The 22,013-nt window shown below is 43.6% G+C and overlaps 1 protein-coding gene across 5 annotated transcripts in view; it reads right to left on the bottom strand.

The window, feature by feature from the left end:
* BSCL2 (BSCL2 lipid droplet biogenesis associated, seipin) overlaps positions 1-22,013 on the bottom strand; it is a 236,476-nt gene that overhangs the window by 160,381 nt on the left and 54,082 nt on the right. For 3 of the 5 annotated variants that reach the window (XR_011198731.1, XM_069207185.1, XM_069207188.1), the window contains 5 exons: positions 11,980-12,730; positions 11,807-11,888; positions 7,685-7,855; positions 7,222-7,356; positions 6,245-6,342 (listed from right to left, as the gene is read on the bottom strand). Coding sequence is in view for 3 of the 5 variants with exons in the window: in XM_069207185.1 (XP_069063286.1) it covers positions 6,245-6,342; positions 7,222-7,356; positions 7,685-7,855; positions 11,807-11,888; positions 11,980-12,191 (698 nt within the window). In the remaining 2 variants the exon portion in view is untranslated. The remainder of the gene's footprint in view (positions 1-6,244; positions 6,343-7,221; positions 7,357-7,684; positions 7,856-11,806; positions 11,889-11,979; positions 12,731-22,013) is intronic. The other 2 variants (XR_011198732.1, XM_069207189.1) reach the window with 1 other exon arrangement.

Genomic DNA, 22,013 nt, shown 5'->3' with positions numbered 1-22,013 from the left:
CTGACCATAACACTTCTTTGTTTTCGTAAATTATTCAGTCCCCAAAATACAGGAAATGGTTGACCAAATGGATACAGATCTAAAACTACAGGCCACAGTAATCAGATTTGTAACTGCATCAAAAGACAGTAATGCAGAAGGGGAATGCTCCCACACATACAGCTTCTAATGGCGAGTATGAGAACAGAGCCTAGAAACTAGGTTAGCAACTTCTAATGTGAACCTGTTTAGTCTGCCAGCCAAAACTAATATATTGGAATAACTGATTTTGAGATTCTTGGGCACAAAAATGAAGATTCGCCATTGTTAACTGTAATGAGCTACATGCCAAAACAATTGAGAAAAGAACCAAGAGAGAGGGTGAGAGTTGAAATGGTAGCATCCATAGTGAGGGATGAAGTAACATAAGAAAGGATCTGAATGATGTAAGGATAAAAAAAAAGATTATAAATCAAAGGAGACTCTCAATGTCTTTCTGGATGTGTGCCAGCAACACAATTTTTATAGTCATTTTAATACAGTTCAGAAACACAATTATTTATACAGTTTTTTGAGAATTCAGCATCAAACTAACCACACTTTCCATCTAGTAAGGCTTGGTGCTTCAGCTGCCCTCAAATTTTGGGCAATATCCCTTATGGCGTTTACCAGAACCAATCACACCAACGCCAAACTATATCCAGATCATAAAGTATGCCGAGTAGAGCCTTCTGGGTATTCAGAATACATTGGTGCCCCATTACCACGGATGGGACCCAGGCCACTGCACCCAGAAATCCTCTGAGCTGAGCACTATGCAACTCCAAACAATGTGGATGAAGACTCCAGTCTCTGTCTGACATCGTAATCAAGCAGGGGAAGCTGTTTCCCATTTGTCATAGCTTTGTTCTAGTAAAGTGCATGTAGTGCAAGTAGGTAAACGGACTGGGTCTCGATCAGGACAAGATGACGGTCTCCCTAACGGCCATCAAGGCTGTCTTCCACTCCCCATTTTCCCTGGGGCCGAGGTCAACCTATGATGCTGCTTATAAGTGTGAGAGGGTGTCAGGAGTGTGTAAAACCAGAGATTTATGGATCCTAGAAACCTTGTCAGGTAGTTTGGACACTGAGCTTCACCTCTACCTAAATGAATTCAGAAAAATCCTCAAGTGTAGCCAGGGAGGGTGACAGTGTGTGAATGTGCTAAAAGCATTGAAAACACAAAATCTAATGCAAATGCGGAGCCTTTAGCTTTGCCAATGCTTGTAAAGTGGGTCTTTTTTAAGTTAAAGAAACAAACATTTCAAATCAGGAAAAGCAAACATCTTTTGGTATCTGTAGACTTTACATTAAATTCAATGTTTTCAATCATTATAAATGACATGGTTTATTTTTTCAAATAAAGTTTACTCTGGAAACTCAGAACATAATTAAAGCATAGGAAAGCGCCAGAATGGAAATGGAAATGCTTGCCAATGCCTTATTTACTTTCCACAGGATTTCGCTATTTGATCATCAGCAGTAGCCTAGGCAGCAGAATTTAGGGTCTCCAGGAGAATTGCCATGTAAAGGACATATACTGTCCAAGATGCCAGCTGAGTGAGCGCATCAGATTGCCTTTTCCCAGGGCCATGGAAGTCCTTATGTGCCAAAGATGTTGCTTTCAGTCAGTATGTGAAATACAGAAAATAAAATAAAAACAACTTTTAAAGTCAGTGCCTCCACTAACCCATTTAAAAATACCCATCCAGCTGTGCTTTTACACACAAGTTGTGAAAGGTGGGGAGCAACATAGAGCAAGTGGTGGGTATTTGAGGGGGGGGAGGGGCATCAGCTTACCAGGAGAGCTAGAAACACATGCACTCATGGAGTGCTGAAAGAAAAACAAATGGTTACCTATATGTAAGCAGTGAAATTGTTACAACTCAGCCAATCAAAAGGATCATAAAGAGCATAGGGTCCAGGGGAGGGACATACAAGAAAGGCAAGCCATCAAACAAGAAGAAAGCAAATGAGTGATAATAAACGCTACCAATGGTAAGCCATTGGTAGACTGTAAGCCCACTGTAAGTTCACAATAGGTCTTTAGCAACCAAACAGCTTGCACTCCTTGTTGGCACACCCTGGAAAAAAAAAAAACACACAACACGTGCAGGCGTCCATATTCTTCCTGTAAAGTTACAAAGGTCTTCCTATAGTTAGAGGAGATTGCAGTCCTGCACGTCTAGATGTCAAGTGCAGCCCAGGTCCTAAAACCTCTCAGTGTCGTGTCCTAGAGTAAGTGTTTGGTGCAGGGATGAAATCTCTGCATGCCCTATGGTCTGCCGTAGTGTCAGCTAGCGTACCAATAGGTAATCATCGTTTGTTACCAAAAAGAAATGCATGAGGATGACAATTTACACATGACCATGGTTGCTCCAGAGTAATGCCCTAACAATTAATGTTAGTCATCTAGAGAGATGGAAGGGGTTATAAAGGGAAGCCGCGAGAAGACAGTAGATGATCACAGAGCATTGTCTGAGCAAGCATCCTATTTTTGGATAATCTAAAACATACATCAAGTGAAAACAGCACTTATTAACAAAACAAAGGCAAAACAAAAAAATACTATGCTTGCTTGAAAGGCAAAATAGAAGTCTGAACGAAGAGAGCAGTGCGATACGAGTCTTGTCCTAATAATAAAAAAAGAAGGACATGTCCATATGTGAGGGTGGACAGGCAAGAATAAACCTAAAGAAAACACCATGATACCAATGGGCAGAATAGTTAGAATATAAAGACTCCTAGGAAACAGAAATAAGTGGAAATCAGTACTGCCATTAGGAGCAGACCTAGGGAAGACCACTAAGTCCCCAGGCAATGGAGAAGAGCACACATGAATCCCATGATCTGGTTGGGAAGCGCAGAGCCATACTTAGCTGAAGAGCTGACATAAGCAGGTCCTTCCATCACAGCCTCCACCAAAGTGTAAAAACTGAATGCTTAAAATTACTGAATCAACCAGCATATACACAAATTTGAGCCATTATCAAAAACATCAATGTGGCGTGAACTTCCCAATTAGCATCTTGCAGCTTCCTAGGAATTTCCTCCCTTACAGAAGTTCTCGTTTTTTAACATTCTCTTCCTCTCACTTCTTTTAGGAATCTCTCTAGAAAAATATACAAATCTTATAAACACCCCATAACGCAAAGGGATTCAACAGCATTATAGATTTGTGAGCATTCTCTCATACACATACAAAGCAAGAAACGTGTCAGAAACTCTATTTTGGTCCAGTTTGTCTACATGGTGATTGGGGGAAAGCACAGGTTACTTGCACCACATGCACATCAGATACACATTTTTGTTTAGAAATGGAAATCAGGTGGAATGTCAACGCCAGCAGTGAAAGCCTTTGTGCTGCCCTTGCTATGCATTGTCTCAGAACCATAAAGGTAGAGAAAGGAACAGAAAAGAGTAGCTAATTGGTGTAGTGGGTTTAACAGACTTTTGACCATGCTTACTCAAGTTCATATACTTTCGATGCAAGACAAAAATCAATTGTCTCCTGTGGGTTTGCACCCTCCTGCCTTGTAATAAACGGCAGGCTATTTTGTAATGGCCACGTTGATATAATTGCGTACAGAGACGATAGGCCGTATCTGAATCAATCAGTTGTTGCAAACGTAAGGTGGTGTATGGTTTGAAATCAGGCATATAATGAGCTTCAACGGTCTGTACTGGCTGGAAAATAAGAAAAGAGAGAAGGAAGAACAACCACTGACAAAGCCAACCGAAATGCCTCCTTGGTAGGGAAAGTGTTTGTAAAAACAGGTAGAATGTGCGTTTTGCCTCAATAGTCTTAGAAGCGGAAACGCAAAGTCTTCAGATAGCAAAAGCTGCCTGTTGTAAGGTCTAAACAAGCTCAAAACGGATGGGATTGGGGTAGAATCAAAAGAAGAGAGGAGCACCGCACAGTCTGTCTCTCGTTGTTCTTAAGTCCACTGTCCATGCTGGCCAGTGCACATGCACATCACCTCGATGGCCACTTTGAGGGTCAATTTTGTCTCACAGGGCCTAGTGTATATAACACTTTGCCTTATACTGCTTAAAGTACATTCAAATTTCATCTCAGTTGGCTCATTACGTACACCCATTGTCACATGCAACTACGTATATTTACATGTCGTCCCATCTGGCCCAGCACGTACGAACTTGGTCTTAATCAGTCGTATGAATGTGCATCCTCTCTAAAATGACCCAGTGCATCTGCCGCCTTAGGGGAAGAGACGGGAGTACCTCAGCTCAGAGAGGCATTCAAAACAAATGGCTTGTGGGTAGTCCCCAGGATCTGATGGACTTCCACCTACATTTTATACACTATATGCTGATATATTGACTCCAACAATGGTAAAAAAGTATAGTGATGCAAGGCGACAGCAGGAACTACCGCGATCGCTGTCCGAGTTGATAGAAGTGGCCATTCCAAATGAGGAAAAGATCTGTCAAAGGTTACCCACTCATCGGCCACTCTCATTGCTGAACACTGACTATAAGCTGCTTAGTAAAACTCTGGCCAATAGGCGGCTTCCTCGCATGCAGACCATTATACACCCTACCAATGAGGGTTCAATCCTGGACGGAACACAGCCTTTAATATCAGGTGCCTGTTAAGGGTTTTGGAAGGACCCAACAGTAATACCAAACGTGCAGCAATTGTAACTATTGATATAAAACAGGCTTTCAATACTTGAGACTGGCACTACCTCTAGGAAGTGATTAACACAAGGAATCTGGGCCTGGGGTTTCTGCACTCGGTGTAACTCCTATACTCCAAACTTCTACCACCAGGTCTGGGACTGTCATGACCTTCGGACTATCACACGATTACATTATGAGACCACCAATAGAAATTTGAAGTGCGCGGCGGACACTTGCGTACTGGGTGTGTCCCTTCAACTGGCAGGCAAGGAAGTTGCTAGCCCTGCTTAGAGACCCGGCTTTCGTCTTAGCCAAAAGACGAACGGCCTCGGGGTGGAAGAACAGACGATGCCATCCTACTAAGGGGGAGTTAAGAAAGTGGGCAGGATATGAGAGCCCACTCCTCCATTTGGAAGCACGTGGGTGGGCTGAGAGACCCCGGGCTACCTCAGGCGTGCTATGCGATCCTCGCGGACGAGAGGGAGTGACGAGAGGGAGTGACGTGGGTGAGACGTCAAATACACATACCTCCACACCCCTTTGAGATTTTCTGCCTCCAAAGAGACTGGGGATGGCACCTTCCTGCCCCTTTCCCCATATTCAGTTTAACTCTTTGTCCAGGAGAAATGAAGGAGGCTGGGGTAGGTTCGATATTGAGGGCTTGAGACCGCCTACAGTGGCTGCTAAGATGAGACTTTAAAAGTGGGGAAGGTCTGAAAATGTAAACACGCAACCGAATAAGTGGTGTTCCAGTTTGTTTTTGTGTGTGTGTTTTATTTTTTTTATACATTCTGTTATTAGTACTTCCTTCTATCGTTGGTTATTCTGTGTGTTCCTCATTGCTTGACGAGTCTCTACTTTGATGCACGCTGTGTGAACAGAACGCCGATGAGGTGATAATAAGCAGAGAGTCTTTATGATAACTGCGGACAATTTAAAAAGCAGCTAAGACTTTGTAAGCAAAGGGCGCCTTCCGAAAAGGTTTGTATAAAACCTGACAGCCACACCTGTGTAAAATCTGTGCTGTGATGAAAAGCATGTAAGCATTAATAACCGGATAAACTGTACAAATCAATACATTATTTTTACATATAAAAAAAAAAAAAAAAAAAAAAAAAGAAGAGAGGGCATATGTGCACTCTGACTCACAAGGGCCAAAATGCATACACACTGTTGAATGTCACACGGAGAACATGCACAGTCCAGTTGTATGGCTCGTCATCATGCATACTGTGTCTCATGCAGCCAAAAGTACAGTGACATTCTCTTTCACATATTTCTCGTCGTCCATTTTACATACAAATTGCTTCTCACATTTGCCCTTGTGCATTTGCTTTTTGTCTCAGATTGCCCAGACCCACTGTGTATGCGGGAGAGAGAAAGCCATCTTCTGGGAATTTAATGTCTACTTTCGCTTAGGAGACCTTGCTTACATGAAAAGCTTTTTGTACTTGGCCACTAATACATGGGTATTCTTGCCCCTTGCACAATACAGTGTCCAACAACATGTGAGACTGCATCTGCAGCACCAGTCTCGGGGAAGTCCCCCTTGATTGCGCTACAGAGAGGAGGCAGCACCTACCGTAGGCCAGTGAAGTGTGCATGGATCTTGAGCTCAGCTGAGTAGATCTCTATACGTTTGCTCTGTATCTCAATAATGGCTCCCAGCGTTGGCACATACTGAAAAATAAGAGCACTGTCATTTAAACAGCAGAAGCTCAGAACAGAAGGGAATGAACTAGAGAGGGATAACTAAATGTAGAAACTTAGGAGGAAAAAAACACTGACAAAGCCAACAAATGTGCTAATGTATGGCGTGCAGTTTTGGCATGTGCATAACATGAAAACATCAAACGCATAGCACAGATAAAAGCATCGGTAAAAAATAGATCATACAAAAAAGGGTCGATTTATTTTCTCCAACTCCCAACTGTCAGATGTCTGATCACTCCCCTTTGATACCCAACTGCTCGTTATCCGATTAGAAACATGGCAGCCTGGGAATGAATAGTACAGTAGGGGTAACACTGTTCCATGGTGGCTGCCACGTTTATAATCAATCAGCAAGTTGTGCAGCAGCACTGGAGAGCAGGCAATGACAAGCGTAGCTGAGAAATGAATCCTACAGAAAATAAAGATTTTTTTTTCCTGTGGCATCCCATTTTTGTCAGTGGTCACGCCCCACTGCTGCCAGGGAGCTTGCCTACTTACTTGGTTCACAAAATAGTCCTTCATACATTTCATTAAAGTTGGAGGGCCACACTTAAACAACCACAGAAAAACAGTAGGACTAAAGAGCACAAGTACCATACACATCAAAACTAACTAAAGGTGGGGATAGAGCCAAATCCTTAAGTGGCTTTGAAGGAGTGGGGGGTTGGGGGGAGTGTGTGGCAGTGCCATGTGTAGAGCAAGGGGAAGAAGCAGAGAGAAAAGAAAGAGGAGAGAATGCAACATGCTCAAGAACATTCAACTTCAGAAATTAATTACACTTGCAACCCCTTCTCTCTGCCAAAAAAGCTTACATATTATTAATAGTACAGCCACAATGTCCCTCACCGAGTCCTCCTTATAGTCGGAGTACAGCTCCACCTCGACTACTTGTTTCTGCTCCAGGAGCCCGAGCAGGAAGAGGCTGGCAAAGGATAATGTGTCGATGACTTTCAGAAGTTTTGACTTGTAGTGCAGCATGGCCTGCATTGAGAGCAGAGGAGACAGGCTCAGAGAAAGGGGACTGGAGGACAAATGGGCATTAACAGTGCACAAGCCAGATACCTCTCCTAACACTCGTTCACTCTATGCTCATCTTTGACCATGTATAGTGCTTCACTGCCTTTTGGCTTATTTTGTACTTTAAAAATGCCACTATCATACATACAAATATACAAAAAGGTGTGACAGATGATGAAAGATGGAGACATGGTACCCCTTATTGTTACACAGAAAGGCATTCTATGTTTACAAACATCCTATAAGAAGTCTTGGGGTCTATGTAGACTGTATTCCTAGATTGTGCACCTACCGAGCGTGCAGACGAAGAGATGACACTTCCACCCCGGGTATAGCAGGAGATAGAAACCATAAACATGCCAAGGTTCTGGTTCACAGGAGAGTCTGGCATCTCCAACTCTAGTGCGAAGCGGTAAGGTTGTCCATACATCAGCACCTGCAGTGAAGGGGAATATGTTTCCAGCTATCAATAGAAGAGCATCAAGTACAAAGAAGGGAGACAGGGATTCAGAAATAGAAGATAAGTCAAGTCCTGTATGGGATGTCAAGGTATAAGGTACTGACAAGGGATACACATAATCAGTCTCAGGGAGGTGCAGGGGGTTATGTGCCAAGTATGAGTAGGGGTTATTGGGTATCAAGAGAGTGAGGCACAGCCATGGTTCCTCTGTGGGAGCAGATGAGCGTCACCCTCCCACACTGCTGTGCAAAAAGCGACAAAAATAACATTATTTTTTTACCATTTTACTTTTTGACGTTTTCTGCCAGCAAACAGAGCAAGGGCATGGTGGGCCAGTGCGTCACTACTGCAATGACTGGCAGCAGTGAGGAGTGGCTACTTAAGTTTGAAGTGGGTGGGCTGGTTTGGCAGGCTACCTTGCTATGGCCAAACAGACATACGCAATTCAAACCTCTCCAACCCAGTGGTCTTGGACAGCCAGGTTGGAGAGCAGGCACAAGCCTACAGTGCCTTTTGGAGCGTGGAGTTGGCCCGCTCCAACCAATCAAGAAGCTTCATTCATGCTGATTAACACCATGGAAACAGCATCTTGTTTGGATGAGAGTTGGCTGTGGGCTTTGTGCTTGGAAGACGTGCTGCAGAACAACGAGGACATGCTGCAGAACAGAGTAATGCAAGTGATTTTTTTACATTTATATTACTGTGTATAATATTGTGTGTATTATGTGTCATTTTTTGTGTATGTTTTTTGCCCCCCTCCAACGTGATTTGCCACCAGCCACCATTGGTGAGGCAATCAGCAACGTACCAGTGAGCAGGCAGGGCTGTTGCACATGGAACAGAGTATGGAAAAAGGTTATCAAGTACTGTTCAAGGATTTAGGCAGACTTGGCGGACGTGGGGTTAATGGGTGCCAAGAACATAGATGGTGGCAGGTATGAAAAGGTTGGGCTAGAGGCAGGTACTGTGGTGGAGAGAGTATTCCAGGTACCAGACTAATAAGCCTGTCGGACAGATTCTAAAAATACCTGAGGTTTGGCCTGGAGAGGACAGCCAGAGGCAAATTATAGACCCTAAACATAGGCAATAGCTGAACTCTAGCAGATCCTGAGACACCATGAAAAAAATATATATATATTAATTGTTAGGATGATGAACTGGTAGCCTAATAACTTGCACAATACACTATAAGGACAGACACATTTTATTTGCATATTTCTATCAGTAAATCAAATGCAAACAGTTTTTTTTTTTTAAAGTCAATTTTCTCTACTCTATCAAGCAATCATGTTAATCTTATTGACAAAAAAATAAAAATCATAAGAACAAATCAGAGGGCTGAATAATTACAAACACACATACTCTAGTGCCTGGATACCCTCACAGGTGACAAGAAGCACTCCCGAAATCTACTGACGGATTAAAAATCTATTCTTGTTTGAATTACTGGAAAGGGTAATATGTCAATACACATTATATAAGATGTCTTTATGGTGTGCTACAGAAATTTGCAGAACAAAAAAACAAAGTGATGGGTAAAGTATTTGCAAAGTCTCAGCCACTAGATATTGCCCCAAGCTGCATTCCTGTCTACCATTATCTTGCCCAATGTGCCACTCCACACTGGGAGTAACCTTACAAAAATCAGTTTTGGTCTGAATCCTGTGAGAAATCCAGTCCCAAACTGCCATGCCATGTCTCATCTGAATGAGAACACAGGGAACCGCATACCAGTTCCAACCTTGTCAAACCTGGTCAGTGATGTGAACCTTGGGTCGTTTTGCACAGCAAGCATGGAACCCACATGTGGCCACACTGTCCCACTTAGGGCATCACATCAAAAACAAACAAAAGAGCGGGACCAATTGAGATTTGTATATGGCTGGTTCTTGTCTGGAGTGGCATAGAAGGCAAAAGGAACAATGGCTTGGAATGCAGCCCCAAGTAATTACCAGTGGCTGAGATTAATTAATTCAAGCATTCAACATATAGTTTTCTTGTTTTTCTAATAGAGATCTCTATGTCCACTGTACTCCAGGAATAAAACCCCTCCTAGCTTAGTGTGCAAGTTACTAGACTGGTCAACCAACCTAACAATTAACACAATGAACATACTAATTCAGCTCAGTGGCCCCGGCTTCCTAATCAATACGATACATGTGTGAAGAATTTTAATTAAAAACAAACAATTTCTTGTAAACAATATCATGTACCTGAAATGAGTGCAGCCCCACATAAGTGGTGTAAGTCAACTATCCGCTCCAAATCTAAACTCAATTTAAGTAAAGGTAAAATCTCTCAAATTGGCATGAACGACTCCTCTTACTTTGAAAACAGTAAACAACACCCTTCCCCAGCCATAATCCTTAAGGGGTTCTCTATGGGTCACCACCTGCCTCTACCAACAGGAATCTGATCTAGAGCAGAATTTGTCTCCACCCATAAAGAGTTGCATATTTGCCTCTATACTTCTCCAGCATCTTCTAATCTAGAATGGCTTAACACCAGCATATCCACTATGTCTTTAATCGAGAATAGAAATGATATTCATGCACACTGATTATACTCAGAATTAATTTCAACAGCAGAAAAACAGTTCATCAAGAAATGCTGCATACAGCAACAGGTATAGGGTGTATAATTATATTAAACGATAATCATAAAAAATAGCAAAACCACAGCAGTATCAGTTAATACTGTTCAGTAAAATAAAACAGCATTCTATCACACTGCCTAAAGGTGTGTTAGAAAAGCCGCTGCTCGATCCCTGCACCTCTACCAGACCAGAAGTGCTTACACCCAACCGTACTTGGTGTGCACCTCTCCAAAAAAGCCATACACTTTGTCTAAGTCTAAATAACACATACCTCTCTTAAAGGGCCTCACACCCAGCCTGTAAAACCTATCTACCTGCACATATGAAAAAAAAACGGCATCCCAACTCAGCTTCTAACACTAACTACCTGCAACTCTCATACCATACCGCTAACCACTCATACTGGGCCTTAAACTTGCACTACAACTAAAGACAACTCTTCTCAAAGAAAAATGCATTCATCCTCTAACCATATAAATCTGTTCCTCTCAAATATCCTCTGCCTCGAATCCTATACACCACCGCTCATAATAAAGGTTAACTTGTATGGCAATATTTGGGACTGACTAAGAGGGGACTTTTGAGGAAATAATTTGGGGGAATTTAAGTCCCCCATTTACTTGCCCTCGAGTTGAGGAAGACAATGATACTTTTAGTCCCCCGTCTGAATAGGGAGTTTTGGCATTTGTGAAACACCAAGCCTTGGTAGTAACAACCAGCAGTTCTCTTAGAAGATCTCACACCCCAAGCAACTTCTAGTAACCTGTAATCCTCATAAAGGGCCTAAGTAAGATGCACTCTGGTAGAGTGCTTAGACAAAAAGAAAAAGGTTGTGCCTAACAAATGAGCAATGGAATGGCGAGGGGGAGGGGGCACAAACAGTCGAAGAGAAAGTAAACCTATGGAAGATGACCAACAAGAAACAAGCAAATGAGTGTGACAATTAACCCAATCAATAGTAGGCAGTGGGCAGCCTCGAAGTCCACTGTTGGAAAACAATGTCTCCAAGAGAATGTCTTAGGCGAGACTTAGAAAAGAATAAAACGTTTTAGGATGGTGACCCTGTTGCTGTCTACACGAGCATGTTAATATTTTGGAAGGTAAAGAGGATGGCACCTTCCAAATGAGGTTGAACCGAGTATGCACCTTTCCTACAGCAGACGTAGCGTCGAGGTCATGGGGCCAGTACCCCTCTAGCACAGCTATCAACTCACCCTCATCCTCCATAAACTGTTCAATCTCCTTTCACTTTAATGGGATCGTCCTCTTAAACATAAGGATGGATTCCTGCTAGTTGTGGAGGGGCAACGAGTTGACATGGAGAGAGCAGTGGATGGTCCTACTCACTTAGCACTCACCGGGTCGCGCCCGTTGCGCAGCAGGGATACGTTGGCGACGGGGAAGGAGCAGAGCTCCAAGCCCACGGTGTCGCAATCCGACCTGGGGAAAAAAAAGACACCAAAGGACAGTCAGCACCTGGGGAAAAAAAAAAGAGACAACTTAGGGCAGCTTGCACAGGACTAGGCCTCACCTGTAACCGTAGTGCACGGGCGCCGCGTGCCGCACCGTGGGCATGTAGGAGTAGTAGAAGCTGCCGTACAGGAAGATGGACACCCAGAGCAGCAGGATCACCACGCACACCAGGATGGCGACCTGCAGCACCAGCCGGCGCAGGTGCACGATGGCCAGGCCGGCCACCTCCCGCGCCAGGAGCAGCAGCGGCAGCGCCGGGGCGGTGTCCATCCTGCAGCTTCGCCGAACGACGAGGAAGGGGTGACTTAACTCGTCTGAAAAAGCCCGACTTTTGCCTTCCTTGTAGGACGGGACGCCTCGGCCGCGCTAATCAATGGGAGGCGGAACGTGTCAGGCGGGGGCGCGCCGTGTCACGCTGCAGGCCGGGCTGGGGGCGCAGCAGACGGTCACAAGGCGTCGGGGCTCTGGGGGGATCCGCTGGCACCCCTCCAACCAGGCCAGAGTGTTACCAGTGCCCCGGCGAGGGCGGTGCAGACTCGGTTCTTTTGACAACTTCCTGTTCTGGACACCGGCCCTCTGCGACCAGCGATGCTGCCGGCCCCCAAACCCGAGAAAGAAGGCGCGCAGCGAGGAGAGCCCGGCGTCAGGGCCCAGGATGATGAAGGGGCCTATTTTGCAGGGGTTGAGAGGGAATCCTAGCTCCGTAGTTTTGCAATCGGCTTCAGCTGCAGTAAACACTGGGCGTCTGTGTCCACGTGGTAAACAGTGCACAACAGTTTCTTACATGGTTGGACTCCGGAGCTTAGGCGCTGCAAACAACAAGAAAGAAGACCTCAGCAAAAGGAAACACGACGGGTTAAGAGTTGGGTAGGGTTCAACACCACCTAAAATTACCCCAAAACTCTAACATTTCCCGTAGCACCTACAAGCGGTACAAGGCGACATTACATGATACAGCAGCCACCCAGTGCCAAGTCCAAATCACCCTAACAAACCGCACGACTACAATCCAACCCCCAGCCCACACAGATGCACAATACATAGCCAACAACAGCCCTTCAAATCGTTTCTTGCACATCAAACATAGCAGACGACGACCACCCAGTCAGGACCAAACATCCCCATCTCCAGCACAAAAAGAAAATCCAATTTCGCAGAAAATTGCCCGTGATACACAGTGTAATCCAAATCAATCCACTACCAACATAATTCATATTATTTTTTTCATTACTTTTAGCAGTCCGAGTCATAAGCATCTTCTGTCCCACCCCATTAAGCTTGTAGGTGTTTTCACTGTGCACCCCCCCTAAAAAAAAGTCGTTTAGTAGCAGTGAGTCGATGTTACTGGGTAGCGTCAATACAATTCTTCGCCTCAGCTATAAAATACACAGTACTTCAGTAGGATTTGCATACCACTGGGATGGTGTAGGGTGTTCTACCAGGAGATCAGAAGATACCCTGGTTGTGAAGTTTAATTTCGAAAATGTGTTTTGGTATTATGCTTTGTATCTAGTATCTGCTGTCTGAGGCTATGGTGTCTGTGAGGTAATGTAGGAGCTCAGAAGGGCTGCAACTGACCTAGTGTGGTGCTATTAAAATGTAGCCTAGCTTTATACATCAGCTTACAGCTACAATTACACATGGTCTTCTTTTCTTCACAACATCAGTGATGAATTAGCTTGGAACTTAACCATGCAGAGTTTCTGAATGAAAATGAGAATTGGAGGAACTGAAGAAGTCCTTAATAGAATTGAAAATTCTTGTCGCAAATGCTAGCAAATGTTTTACTCAGCTACAGCGTCTGGGCACAGCTCAAACCCTCTCCTTAGAATCTCATACCTCGTTCATAGAAAAACATTCAAAATGAATGAACAACTACAAATTCAAAGACATCATACATTTTCCCACTTAAATAAAAGCATGAAAAGCTTAACAAAATTGTGTACTAACAAACCACAAACTAAAACAGAATAATATTATAAAGGCTAAGTAGCACAACAAGAGCAAAGTTATACACAAACTGAAATCACACCAACGATTAAAACCCATTTGCAAATAGATATGCAAAAATGAAGATCTTATCCACATTTCAATCTACAATATGTCTATTATTTACATAGTTAAGCAAGTATGAAGGTCTCCTCAACAATCTTTTCGGTCTACATAGAACATCTTTATCATCACCACACTCACCATGTAAACCCACATTTTCCTTCATGTTCGACCCCAGCATGTCTTTGCACTATTTAAACTTAACTACCCCCGCTGAATTCCAAAGTATCCCATCCTATGTTTTCACAGCATTTTGAAAAATATTTTATTCACCCTCATAGACTAAGTACATTCCAAGTTCTGCATAGTAACAGTGGGAGCCATCACTCTGACCCCAATCTCCTCCCGAAATCCCCTGTTCCTTAACACACGTCAGGCTATCAAACCTTCTTTTCACGTCATCAACTGCCTCTTCTTAAAAATCCTTCCACAAATCATCATTAACAGACAAGGATCCCTTCCCATACATCCATGGAAGAACTAACATACTACAAGGCCTCCTACCATGAAACAACTCAAACGGGGATTTTCCCTGTAGTTGCATGTGGTGCAAAACTGTAGACAATCACTCTTTCGCACATCTCATTCTTCCAGTTCAGTCTCGAAGCCTTAGCCAGTTGAATTCCTTCCTTCAGTCTTCTAATAAATCTCTCAACTACCCCAATTGTTTCTAGATGATACAATTAACTCTTTTCATGAAAAAATACAGCACCTCTTAAAGAGCTCCTCCACTTTTGCACAACACAACTGTGTTCCATTATCCGACAACACACCTCACACCTTCATTCTCAAATACAGTACTTAAAAATCTAATGACAGTCTTTGAGCTAACATCACTAACACGCTGAATTATAGGCCATGTGAAAAAACAAATCAACCAAAACCAACAAATACTGTGTGACATGATCTCATCTTAAAGGTCCTACAATATCAATTGCCTCTTCTTGCCAGGGAACATCCAACAGTGATATAACCTGCATAGGCGGAACTCTAGTCTTCCAAATCTTGCCACTCTGCCTACACTCCATGCTTTCCTTAAATAAGCTCTACCACGCTATCCATCTGTCAATCCATTCCAGGCCACCAGAAATAAACTCACACCCTTGGCTTGATCTTCACCTTTTGAGTGTGTCATACGGCTGGGAGCCATCAGATGCCGCGGTGCTCATGTGTGTTGGACGGCTCCCAGCCATTCACACATATTGCATGGAAATCCCTCTGGCGAGGGGACCAGAGAGATTTCCGGCTCAAAAAAACAGTCTCAGGAGCTAGGGGGACACTTTTCCATCCCTCGAAGCTGTTTGTTTTCAGCGAAATTAGGTTCAGCGCACATGGCGTGCCAATGTCATTTCACTGAAAACAAAAGTGAAATACGCCAAAGGGGAAATAAGCTGATCACTTTCACTTTCTCAGTGATCAAGGGGCTATCTCAGCCCCCAGAGCACTGAGGGAGATGTAAGAGGTACCATTGGAAAGGTGGTAATCTCACCTGTCCAATGGTTCCCTAGTGGATCCCTGCAGGAGTGCGATTCCCAAGCAGGGATCCACCCACTAGACACCAGGGAGGCAGAAGCTGTCCCTTGGGCAGGGGCTTTTGCTCCTCCTTGTTTTTTTGCCATAATCAGTCTTTCTGCCCTCAGTGGTGGGCAGATGGGGCAATAGATCCTGATCTGCCCCTCTCCCGGGGGAGGGAGGGGCAGAAAGCTACTAGGCATGAGTTTTTTTTTTTTTTTTTTTTTTTTTTAATTCATCTAGGAGTGGGGGCTGCCCAGAATGGGCATTGCAGTGCCCCCACTCGCGCCCCCCCCAAAAAAAATAAAAAAAACAGCACAATTTTTTTTTCTCCCCTGTAGTGCAGATGGGGGCAATAGGCCCCGATCTGCCCCCCCCTTGGGGATCAGGTACTAGGCACAGGGATTTTTTTATTGATCTAGGGGTGGGGGATTCCCAAAATGGTCTTTGCAATGTCCCCCCCCCCCCCAAAAAAAAAGAAGTATCAGCACAGTCTTTCTGCTCCTTGGTGGTCAGAAAGCCCACCAGGCTTTTTGTGGTAGTGTAGGGGCCACCCAGAATTGACATGACAATGACCCCCCCCCCCCCCAAATAAATGGGCACAGTCTTCCTGCTCCCCCCCCGGGGGACAGATGGGGATTATTACCCTTGAACTGCCCACAGGACAGACAGAAAGCCCACTAGACACCAGGTAAGCCACTACTATGGGCGTGGTTATGCCCTCATCCCAACTGAAGGGGCAACAGACTTTCTGCTCCCCCTGCGGACTAAAGCATCTTATCCCTATGGCAAGCAAGAGGGCTTTTGATTCTTTTGGGTGTTGATTTTACATATGGGCCAGGAGACCTTGGCTAACTCCCAATATCATCCCACTTACAATGGTGAACGGCTGGGGTCGGCTGCCACTTGGAAAACCCTACCAGACCCAGACACTTCCAAAAAGTAGACATCTGAGGGAATCCAGGGTGGTGTGCTTCACAGTCACCCTATACCATTTTCTTACCCACAATGCCCTGCAAACTTTGCCTGAAGTCACACATTTTCCCTACATTTCAGTGATGGAAACTTCCGGAATCTGCAAAATTCCTACCACCCAGCATTGCCCCACCTGTGCTAATAAAAACTCTGCCCCACTCGTGTTGCCTGCCTACCGCCAGTAACAGGAACGGAACCAACTGTGGTCAAAATGAGTCTCCACGCAAGGGCTCCCTTTGTCCTTGGTTTGATCCGTTCCCGTCGCGGCACTAGGCCCGGCCACATGTGGGGCAGCAGTTTTATAGGCACAAGTGGGGCAATGCTGGGTGGTAGGAATTTTGTGGCTCCCCGCAGATTCCTGAACTTTCCATCACAGAAATGTGAGGAAAATAGGTTTTTAGTCAAAGTTTGAGGTTTGCAAGGGATTCCGGGAGAATAAACGTGGCAAGTCAGCACACCCTGGATAACCCTAGGTGTCTAGTTTTCTAAAATGTACAGATTGCCTACTTTTTCCTAGGTGCCGGCTGAGCTAGAGTCTAATGGGGAAAAGAGGGTCAGTTTTCGGTGAAACAAATGCTCTGCATCCATATTGCGTTTTGGGCCAGTTCCTGTCGCAAGCACTAAGTCTACCCTCAAGTGAGTTACCAACCATTTTTTATCAGAAGACATGGGAGAATGCCGCGTTGAAAACAGTTTGTGGCTCCCCTCAAATTACAGAACTTTCCAACACAGAAATGTGAGGAAATTTTTTTTTTTTTAAATAATGTTTGAGGTTTGCAAGGGATTCTGGGTAACAGAACCTGGTGAGAGCCACACAAGTCACCTCATCCTGGATTCCCCAAGGTGTCTAGTTTTAAAAAATATATAGGTTTTCTAGGTTTCCTTAGGTGTTGGCTGAGCTAGAGCCCAAAATCCACAGCTAAGTACACTGCAAAAAAAAATAATAATAAAAAAAAGGGTTGGTTTTCGGTAGAAAAATGTGATGTATCCACACCAAGTGACATACCATTTGTATCAGGAGACTTGTTGGAGCATAGAATAATAGAACATTTGTTATGACCAATTGGATTTTGCTGCATTTGTCTCTTTCAAATGTAAACAAGTGTATACAAGAGGACATTTTGAAAAATACCCTCCAAATCATGCACTAGTATTGGTACCCAAAAATCTAGAGATGTAGAAATAACCATTGCTCCTAAACTCTATATCTTATCCCCATTACAGAAATAAATATGTTTCCTTGATACTTACTTCATACACTGCCTACTCCGCTATAAGAATTGGTCTATACTTGGTACTCAGTGAAAAGCCTTTGTGTGGTGCAGCTCAGTTGTTTGCTCTGGGTACTTTGGGTTCTTGGAGAACCTATAAACCCTATATATTCCCACAACCAGAAGGGTCTAGCAGGCCTAATGGTATAATGCTTTTGTCAATCTGCCATAGTGAAAAAAAGTTACAGATTAAAATCTTGTCACAAATGCCTGTTTTTCATACTCATTTTCATTATTTATTTCAAACTTGATTTTTCCTGGTAAAACCTTGAGGAAACTACACATATGACCCCTTGCTGAATTTTGTCTATTTTTCAGAAATGTACAGCTTTTCTGGATTACCCATGGGTTTCACACTGATTTCCACCACATCCTGGAAGTAGGTTAAGAGCAGATAAATAGGGACATAGGCTACATCTTAGAAAAATGCTAGAACTACAATACAAAATTCTTTTTTTTGATTCAGTGTTGCATGTTCCTGAAAGCTGGGAAGATGGCAACGTTAGTACAGCAAACCGTTTGTTGATACCATTTTTAGGGGGGGGAAGACACCTTTATCTGGAGCACTTTTTCCCCTATTTTTCTTCAACAAAAAAAACCTCAAGATTTTGCTATATTTTGCCTATTTTCTCAGTCCCCTCCAGGGGAATCCACAAATCCAGGATGCTGGGAAAAAAGGACCAGAATTTGTCATGGATAGTTTATGTGCACAAAAAGTTATGGAGGCCTAAGCACAAACCACCCCAAAATGCCAAAAGGGCTCAGCCTTGAGGGGGGTGAGGAGGATGGAGGTGTTAAAATATAATATCCAAGGCAGAAGGTAAGATAATGAAGTTGCCAATCTAATACCATGAAATATTACCCTTCACATATGACCAAATTAAATGGGCTGAAGCCACTAACAAAATCAAGAACACAACCTATGTTCTAATTATCATCTATACTCCAGTATCAAATGATAAAGGATTCTGGAACCAAAAATATAAACATTGCATCAGGAATGTACAAAAAATGCCAATTTGAAACTAGGTGATGCAACACTTTGTACAGAAGAGACTACACAGAAAAATCAGATTTTAAGTACATATCAAATAAGTTCCAGAAAATGGAACATGGAGATTTAAGATATCACTCTTAGATACAAGAATTCATGTCCCTAATCAAATTTGTTATAAGGGAATTCTAGAGGACCAAAGAATCTCCAAAAAACTCTCTTGAAGCCATTTGGGTTACATACAAAGCATCTTTCCATACTGAAATCATCCACATTGGTGGAGAAATTAAAGACTTACAGAAGATACAAGGCATAAGAACTCCAAAAGCAAGCAATGGCAATACCAATAGGTCTAGCTTATGAATGAAAGTACCTTTTGCCTCACTGTTAAGTTTAGACACTCTATAACTAATCATTTATGCTACCCATCACTCTTCTTTGCACTTGCATTAATTCATGGACACATTCTTGTATTCACCCTCTGACAATACAATAAAACCCAAACTCCGCAACATGAAAGATAAATTATAAGAATACAAGTAGAAAAGAAAACATGGTGTTATCTAAACACAGCAGGATTATGCCCGCAGTAACTAACCTTAGTATAGCATTGGATGTCCATCTTGCAGAGGTACTGTAATAGACTATTGTTGTTTTAAAATTTCAGAAGGGCTGTCGCATTTAGAACCAATGTGTTGGCCATCTTGCCATGGTAAAACAATATACTATGGACAACAGCATTCCATAATGGTTTCCTAGTTTAGAAGAAGTGGTCACGCCGGATGGGATGCACTACAGATAAAATAAGCGCAAGCAAGTGGCACTGGGGGAGAGATGTATTATCCTCTTAACAGAAATTAAAATGAGGAGAAGCAACAACATTAAAGGAGAACTATAAAAGAAGAAAAATATAAACTAAAAGGACCGGCCTACCAGTCCTTACATTGAAGTACACATTTTTAGAAGGATGAGCACATGTGATCATAAAATGCAGCCATTCACTGCATACACTTGTATGTACTAAACCATTACTGCATACAGAATGCTGGGTTGTTGTTTGGTTGCTGGGATACGGACTTCACCTCCCGGCCTGCCTTTCCCAGCTGACTATAAAGGAGGCGCACCCCTCGCGGGACGCCCATCATCGCCCGATCAAGGCCGGGCCAGGCCTAATCTCTCTGCAGCTGATCCAGCTAACAAGTAAGAGCTGTATTTTTATTATTCATCAGGTTGCCACCAATCACTACCGGTTCCATGGGGAAGAGGAAAGCTGTTGACTTGTCGGGACCTTTGATTGATACTAAAAAACAGAAGTAGCGTCCTAGGAAACCAGTTAATAAGATTACAGGAAGTGGCCCCAAATCACTCGATGAGATAGATCAGTTATTCGAGGAAGTAGAGGCCATTTTAAATTGCAAAATGGATATCAATGGAGCCCTGCCCCCAAAGAAGGCTCTATTACAACCCAGGAAGATTCAAGAGTTTTTCAGTCACAAGAAGAAGAAGGGCCAAATTTCAGACTCTGTTATTCAGACTAATGGAGGAGGGGACCCGTCCAATACAATTAATACATCCATCCCTCTCCCCAAGGAACTGTGGTTAGTGCTACTAACCCTTTACCTAGACTGGGGGCATCTCAAGTAGAAGAGGTAGGAAGTCCACCTATTCCATTAAGCACCGTGATAAAGTTGATTCCAAATATACCCTGTAGAAACCGGTTTGGGCCCTTGGCTGAGGAGGGCGATTTGTCGAGGGCTTATGAACATCCTACAGCCAAGCCAGATATCGAGGATACCAGTCGTCCTCCGATCCCTATCTCCATCTCCCCCTTGGAGCAACCTGCCACTGAAACTAACGTGTCCCTTATTTTACAGAGAGTGGACGAAGTTAGGAGCCTGGTACTGCAGTTAGCTAAATTTATGCAGAGAAAAACGGTATATCCGTGTGGATGTAAATGCCACTTGGTAGAGGAAGGGGGGAAGGGAAGAACGATAAAGGTTGATTCAATCCCATCCACCCCGACTGCATATGGGGGACTAGTCAACCACCCCCAAAGGAAAGAGACATATAGGGGCGACCTAGAGGCTAATCCAATACACCCTGTGGATAACTTCACAAACGAGTGGTTGGGTACCAAATATATTCCTATGGATGAGGCTTCTATGGCAAATTGTGTTGGCCCTATTGATCGCCTCACTGCCCCCTCAAACCATCAGATATCTAGGAGGTGCAAAGTGACTGACAATCCATTACATAAGGGGGCCCGTATTTCTTCCAATGCTAGTAGGTTACCTGTACCCTTTTCTACTCATGATCCTATTTGTGATATTCCCCCTCATAGAGACTCTAGTGGCCCAGCTATGATGACAAAAAACCTAGGTACCAAGTCCGGGAATAACACTCTTTTTCTGAACAATGTCCCGAAGTTGCCGCCAGGGTTTACTGAGGACCATGAGTCCAGGATTAACAAGGTCACCCACTGGCTACGCTACCGACGGGATTGCCCCTCGGTCATACATACGGACATCTCCAAAGTCAAAAGATGGAGCCCTTCGGGGCTGAACTACGACATAATTTCAATTGAGTTTTTCGATAAGAACTTGGTTGATCGTCTTACTGCGTTTGATGCACATACTCGCCAACATAGGGGGCAAAAAAAGGGAGGTATCACCTTAGAGTCAGAAATAGATGATGTAAGCCAGGTTCCGGTCTATGGTCATTTGGCCCATAATACCACAAGGGATCCTTTAGAGTCTGTTGAGTCTATGCAGTCTAATCCTGTATGACTGTCTACAGCTCAGGAAGCATTCTCCAGGGACAGCCTAGAGGAGCCGCCTATGACCAGCCTCGACGGGCCCACCACAAACGAGATGATACTATAGGATGTTAGTCCTCAGATACATGGCGCTGTGCCAGACAAAAATGGCATATCAATAATGACTTGGAACTTTGCTGGCCTTGTAAGGAAATTGGGTGACATGGATTGGTGTTCATATATAAATACTCAAGATATATGCCTCTTCCAAGAAACTTGGGCGGAGGATAGAATTAACATAGACGGGTTTCTTTCTTTTGACATACCTGCCCAACCATCTGAAAAGGCGACAGATCGTGCAAAAGGGGGGTTATTAATTCTACTAAACAAAAAAGTGCAATGCGATTATAAGATTCTAAAATTTGATTGTGTTGATTTGATGGGGCTGCAAATTTAGTTTCAACAGAGTTCTAATGTAATCTTTATCAATGTCTATGCCCGATCTGTCCCACGAGGATTAGAATCTCAGACCC

The sequence above is a fragment of the Pleurodeles waltl genome, chromosome 9, assembly GCF_031143425.1.
Source record: "Pleurodeles waltl isolate 20211129_DDA chromosome 9, aPleWal1.hap1.20221129, whole genome shotgun sequence".
Lineage (NCBI taxonomy): Eukaryota > Metazoa > Chordata > Amphibia > Caudata > Salamandridae > Pleurodeles > Pleurodeles waltl.
The sequence above is the reverse complement of the archived record's forward strand: the minus strand, read 5'-3'. Positions and strand labels throughout refer to the sequence as shown.